General features: G+C 40.8%; 1 protein-coding gene across 2 annotated transcripts; it reads left to right on the forward strand.

Moving 5' to 3' along the window:
- Window positions 1-338: 338 nt before the first annotated feature.
- Window positions 339-6,777, forward strand: chst3a (carbohydrate (chondroitin 6) sulfotransferase 3a). 2 transcript variants are annotated; one of them, XM_026356899.1, is made up of 4 exons: window positions 339-771; window positions 2,452-2,617; window positions 3,248-3,760; window positions 3,953-6,777. In XM_026356899.1, the coding sequence occupies exons 2-4, from the start codon at window positions 2,472-2,474 to the stop codon at window positions 4,647-4,649; spliced, it is 1,356 nt and encodes a 451-aa protein (XP_026212684.1). In that variant the 5' UTR covers window positions 339-771; window positions 2,452-2,471; the 3' UTR covers window positions 4,650-6,777. The 2 variants fall into 2 exon arrangements, with proteins under 2 accessions (XP_026212684.1, XP_026212683.1); XM_026356898.1 differs by lacking the exon at window positions 339-771 and having other exon boundaries at window positions 2,233-2,617.
- The last annotated feature ends 338 nt before the right edge of the window (window positions 6,778-7,115 follow it).

The raw sequence follows: 7,115 nt of genomic DNA on the forward strand, positions 1-7,115 counted from the left end.
TTTTGTCCATGGATAATGAAATCTAGCGGCTCTTAACACAATGTGTCCTATAATATGTTTGCTGTACAGGACAAATTACTCTCATTAGTAGAGTTACAGTATAAATAACATTATAACTAAGTGAAAACAACTCAACAACAACAACAACAACAACAACTATTTTTATATTTATTTCAGTTTATTTAACATTATTTTATTGCAAACGAATATGCAGGGTGGCACAGGTCGTGGAGGAACCCCCACGAACAGTGGGGGTCTTTATGCTGGAGCGCAGGGAGCCTGCGGATCACGTGACCTCGCCTACACAGGATGTCCCACGCAGGAAAAAGCGGTGGTGTGAAGCGTGGCCACAGTCAGCTCAGTCAGGGCAGTGGGAGCCAGCGCATAGGAAAAGTTAGAAGTGAATATTTTCACAAACAAAAAACCTATTCTGGGTAAATCACTGCGTGTATCCAGTCTATAAAGTCTAGAGTCTCCTCTGTGGCACAGCCTTTTTTTTATTTTTTATTTCGATATATTTCATTCAAACACTAAACATCAGTCTCGCTTGCGCACTCCTCCTGCTTTAACGTCGATGTCTCTACAAGAGCTCCGCAGTACCTCCGCTTCGCCCCTCGACCATCTGGCAGAGGAAAGGAGCCCGCGTCCCAGGATACAATGAGGCAGTGTGTCCTTGTCCGAGACAATACAGCAAGATGCTACGAGGGGACGATGCCGCTTCTCATAGGATCCGGGATGTTTTGCTCGATTACGGAGAGACACCAGCTCAAGGTTTGTAACCTCCACTGCACGATCAGCTCCATCATCTTGTGTTTGTGTTTGTGTGTGTGTGTGTGTGTTTTTTCCTAACAAGAAACGAGTCAAAGCTTTAAAAACAACTTAAAGACCCACTGACACGCGGTACAGGGAGTAAACATCCAGCCGCCGTGCGCGTAATACGCACAAATGTTTAAATACTGGTGGATGATAAGATGTGACCTGTTTCCACTACTGTCAAAGCACACGTGTGATGTGTAGGGGTTTCCTTATATATTGTAGATATAAGCGATGATTGTGCGAATATGGAGGCTGTGGCTGGTCCACTAATCAATATTACCCTCTGTTTTAGACGTGAGCTGCTATAGTCTCCAGTTTTTCTTGATTTAATTTAGAATATGTGAAAGTATCTCCCCATCACATCAAGCCACTAGAGGTTAATAACATGCACAAGTATTCATTAGTCTTTATTTATTCTGGTTCAATGGTGAGGATGTTGGGAATTGAATGGCCCCTCCCCCCTAAACGACTTCTATAGCATTAAAAGGACACAGGCACACACACACACACACACACACACACACACACACACACACACACACACACACACGTTTTTTATCTTTATTGCCAAATGCAAAGCAGCATGACAGCCAAACTAAAATCAATCATCACACGGATATAATAAACAGCACCTATATAAATTATAATGCTTTTCAATATTTGCCCATAACAGTTAATTGTTTACACCAGCACCCCTGGATGAACAGCACAGCTTTCAGATTTAGCTCCCAGCGACTTCATGAGATGCCGCTTCAAGGCTCTGAAGGCAGCCATTAATGTAATTTGTAGTCAGATAAACAGAGTGATGTGTGTTTCTGCTTGAGCAGATAGTCAGATTTGCCAAACGCTCCAGTGACTCTTGAATATGTAAAAGTGCACAGCTCAAGTGCTTCAGCCTGACAGTTTGACGGCTATGGCGTATTAAGCTCAGATAATTGGGTGATATTTACTTACAGAGCACACAATTACTTCACAACGCCTTGAAAACTGTGTTTTTTCCCCTTAATGATATGCTTTGTAGGAATTATTCACGTTCCTGACAGCCCAAATGGTGTGTATGTCAGTAACATGAAAATAGTCCACAGACAGAATTAATAATTTCAAATTAAATTCACATCAATAGTTCAGTTTTTAATTAGTCTCACAGAAGAGCAATGTTACACCAGTGCTATGCTTAAGCTAGTTTCCAGCTGCATGAATAACCCTCAAACATACAGACATAATGCAACACTTCCAATGGATGGGAAAGATACTATTATGCCTGATTGGTTTGTTTTTTAAGCTACCAAGCCCTGACTTGTCCTGAGCTGTATACCTGTAAAGATTGATTTACTCGTTGAAAAGGTGCATCAAAGATCACTTGACTGTCAACATGTTGCTGCATGCTCTACCATTGGCTCATAACTAGACTCGTAACTTCCAGAAATTATACTTGGGAATTTACATGGAAAATTGTGCAACTCGTGTTCCACTGTTCGCTGCCACTGAAAACCTCTTGTGTTTACACTAAGTCTCTATGCCTCTCGCTCTCTTCCATCTTCTGTTTGGTGTTTGCTGTCATTTGAATGCCATTAGGAACCAGGAATAGCATCTAAACACATCCTGTTTTTTACTAAAATGTCTTTTTCATTGCAGAATGAAGCTGTATCCTTTGCATGACAAGCTATGACCGACATCCACACAAGACTCTAGGCATCCAGTTACAACGCCGGGACTCAAGAATGAAGCCCAAATATGCAGTTGCCTTCATCTGTATTGTTGCCCTGGTTATCATCGAAAAGGAAAGCAACATCATATCAAGGTATGAGAATGGGGGGCAATAGATAGAATCATAATATCTGGGAAAATAATAGTTGTACTCAGGGCCCCTCCCATTTCCTCTGGGAGTAGGATTCACTGAAGAGGGAGGGAGTAGGCTCTCTAAAATATTAATCTTCAATTTAAATGATGAAATGTTAAGAAATTTTGTGTGCTGCAGAAATTGGGTGGAGGCATATTGCAATGGCAAGCTTTAGGTTGTTGTTTTAAAGCAATAGCATTATATTTTAGAAAATACACTTGTTTGGTTTCTTGTTGACAGTTAGGAGAGAAGATTGTTACCAATCACTTGTACTATAAATATGAAGCTACTGCCAGCAGCTGCTTGTCTTTGCTTAGAATAAAGGTAAGAAAGCTGCCTAACAGTGAATCTTTAGGTAAAAACAAGAAGTTTGGGTTTAACAGACTGTTGGCTGTTTGTAGGAATGATAGCAATATTGATCTTCTCATCTCACACCCAACACGAGTTTGAATCACACCTCCAACATACAGCAGCTTTATGCAAATGTCAGCTAAATGCCAAATGTGACATATAAGACCCGTCTTTGGTGTTTACTCTGCTTCATCTGCTGCTGCTTGATAATATTTTAGTCATGCTTCTGTATCCCATCAGGGTCTCTGACAAGCTGATCCAGAGGCAGACTCCACAGACTCCAGTGGATCACAACAACACAACACAAAATGGCTCCCTGTCCATGCTCAAAAGGCTGCTGTCTAAGCTCATTGGTAGAAAGGAGAATTACTCAAATTTCCCTGATTTAGGCACGAACAGCTACAGAGGTGGCCGTAAGCACATACTGCTCTTGGCCACCACACGAACAGGCTCCTCATTTGTAGGTGAATTTTTCAACCACCATGGAGAGAACATGTTTTACCTGTTTGAGCCTTTGTGGCACGTTGAGCGCATGCTGACCACGGCAGCAGAGGCAAACAATGGGACAGTGTTGGGAGGAATCTACCGGGATGTACTCCAGGGGCTCTTCCTGTGTGATTTCTCTCTTCTTGAGAAGTTCATCTCTCCCCCACCTCAGGACCATGTCACCCCAGCTCTTTTCCGCAGGGAGTCCAGTTTGTCTCTCTGTGAAGAACATGTCTGCAGCCCTGTAATCAAGGATGTCTTTGAGAGGTATTGCACATTTTTTGCATACTCGTTATTAATGATCAAAATGAGGAACTAGTTTTTTTGACTGTATAAATAATAATTTTATGCATTTTCCTTTGGTTTAGTGGAAGTGCTCCAACCATCTGTTTAGAAAATAAACAAGAGTTTTCTTTATAAGCTCTGATTTGTATAAAAACTCTAACAATCTTGTCTTAGGTATCACTGTAAGACTCGCCGCTGTGGGCCGCTGAACTTGACCCTTGCATCCAAATCCTGCCTTTCCAAACCACACCATGCTATTAAGACTGTCCGCGTGCGCCAGCTGGAAACATTGCAGACATTAATGGAGGACCCTCGCCTGGATATGAGAGTGATCCAGCTTGTTCGAGATCCACGGGCCATTTTAGCATCCCGCATGGTGGCTTTCTCTTCAAAATACCAGACATGGAAGGCCTGGGCGCAGGACGGCCAGGTACCTGAAGATGATGAGGAGGTGAAGAGGCTCAAAGGAAACTGTGACAATATTAGGATGTCTGCAGAGGTGGGGCTGAGCCAGCCTCAGTGGTTGAAGAGCCGCTACATGTTGGTGCGTTATGAGGATATTGCTCGCTATCCCATGCAGAAGGCAGAGGAGATGTACAGATTCACGGGGATACCGTTTAGTCCCCAGGCTAGGGAGTGGATTCTGAGGAACACGCAGACCACGCAGGAAGCTAGCGGGATTTACTCCACGCAGAAGAACTCATCAGAGCAGGCAGAGAAGTGGAGATTTAGAATTCCTTTTACACTGGCTCAGGCAGTGCAGAGAGTGTGCGGACCCACCATGGAGCTTTTTGGGTACAGGTTTGTGGATGATGAAAAGACATTGACCAATAAATCCATCAGTTTACTGGAGGATAGAGTGTTTCCCTAGTCTTAGGACATGCAGCTGTGAATCTGCACATGATGGATCAAAAAAAGGAGAAGCCATAATTGCACAGACCAAAACTTGGTGCCATACAAGACACAAACTGTATGACCATAATATTCACAGTGACCAATGATGTGCCTCATTGTAACAATGAAGAGCCACTTGATAAAGAGTAGTATTTATTTACGTTCGGTGTTTACTGACAAGCTTGGTACCTAAGCTGTATGAGATGTTCATGAAGAAGGGATGTCAATCCTGACTGAGTATTATGTAAGACTTTACTGATAGCTGATCATGTTTAGATTTTCAGGGATACACTACAGTGAAAGAGAAAGTTATGTGTTTTGTTTGTGTGTATGTCTGCATGATGATTAATAGTGATTAATACTGCCTAGTCCAACCTGCTTTGTATTCTGATATACGTGCACTACGCCAGGCAGCAGATGGAATCCCTTTGGGTTAAACCTGATGCTCTTTGATTGAAGGTTTTTCATAACTGACTGAGGTAATGGGAATGTGGAATTGCATTTTTTGTTCTTGAAGAGTATCTACATCTTCCCAGCAGTACTTTGATCTATTTAAACACATCTTTTAAAGTATCTTTGTAGTCTAATTCAAATATGTCATCAGAAAATACCATAGCAGCAAAGCCAGCCAAGATAGATATAATGTAAAGTGCTCATGAGGTTACTATGTGAAATGAGGTAACACTATGGAGGAAGAAGGAGAAATATGCCTTACCTGCACGTGTCTTCAACATCCAAGTGTTGTTTTTCCCAGTTGCCATAGTGGAAGAAGTAATGTGTTTCCCAGTACAGCTGCCCCAGCACTAAGTAAACAGGCAGTTTAGGTGTGATTTTATGAAAGCAGCTTCACGCCTCAACATCAGAAGGCAGACATAATTCATTTATGTCAGACAGGTGTGTTCATGGCCACAAACCAAAACTATTATACAAGGAGTTTTCTAATCACTTCCTGACTCCATTAACTAGTACTTTATTCCTTTAAAGGTTGTGTGATTCTTGTGTGTCATTATACATTAACACACACCTTAGGGTTAAAGTAAAACCCAGGTACTATAGAGTTAACTGTCATGCATGATGGTATATAAAGGTATCCACTGTGACTCTGGTTCAATGGCAGCATTGTGTTCGATTTGGCTGAGGCACTGCTTAAACTGCCATGCATCTGAGGTCCATATACTGCCTTAGTGTTTAAAACATAAATATGAATACATTACAACTGGCGGACCTTGAGTTGCGCAGACTCACTACTGAAGTATTTAAGCCAAAATGAATACTGTGCAATAGCAAGTGTGTCCTAAACAGTGGGTGTAGTTAGAACGTGGTTTAAGTTAAGATTGAGTTTTTAGAGAGCTGATGCGATTGTCAACTGGAATTAAATGTTTTCATGGTGGAAAAACGTCATAAGCAGTCTTAAAGTCAAGGCTTAGGTCTTGTCTCAAGTCTCAGTTGAAGTTTCACGTCCAAGTTTTGTCACAACCCTACACCAGAAAGTTAGTTGGATGTTTGAATGCTGAATTAACATGTCATTGTATTTGAAAAAAGTAATAATAGCAGAGTTAAAAAGCTAACCACATCTTATTAACGCATGGGCAAAATTACAACATGAGCTTTATTTTACCAGATGTGAGACTTTAAGTCTGGCCAAGTCTTAAATTAATGACTTAAGTTCACAGTTGTGGTCACAGACACTGCTCCATTCATACACTGTTTTTATTTTGCTAAAATAAATGCATTGTTTTTGTGCCAAGGTATCGCCCGTTTTTAGCTGAAATAAATGTATTTAGCCTCATCTTAGTGAAACAATAAATGGAACAAATTGGGCGTACAGACAGAAAGTGAAGAGACTGGTCATGCTGGTTGTTTGAATGTTTTGATATTTTATGACGTGCGGACATGTAACAAACTCAAGCTGAATGAAGACGCTCACACTTTTTATAGTCACCATGTAAGATGTGTTTCTTCAAAGAATTTGAGAAAAAAAATCACTTTGAAATAAACAACTCTTACTGACACAGAGTGCAATTGTTTGATGGGATGTGAAAAGTTCAGAGTTTCTTTAAAGACTTGCTGTGAGTATTTGCTATTAAAATGTTGTTGGACCATCACATTGTTATTATTCTTGCAGAAGAAACCAACGGCCTGCACACAGACACTGCATGTGATACTATAAATGTGACACACAGATGTTAATGTTAGTTTATTCTATTGAAATATGTAAAATTATTCCTTTTTGTAAAATTTGGTATTTAAGCTATGGAAACATGAATATTATTCTTATACATGTAAATACTACTTCTGTCACACATGGAAATGACTTCTTAGCAGTTCAATGACGACACATAAGTCCATCTATAAGAATATGTTATAATGTACAGTCACGCCCTTGTAATGTCAATTCCTCAAGTATTTTCAGCAGTGGGAAAAAGTGACCGACTGCACATGA

The sequence above is a fragment of the Anabas testudineus genome, chromosome 15, assembly GCF_900324465.2.
Source record: "Anabas testudineus chromosome 15, fAnaTes1.2, whole genome shotgun sequence".
NCBI classification, from domain to species: domain Eukaryota; kingdom Metazoa; phylum Chordata; class Actinopteri; order Anabantiformes; family Anabantidae; genus Anabas; species Anabas testudineus.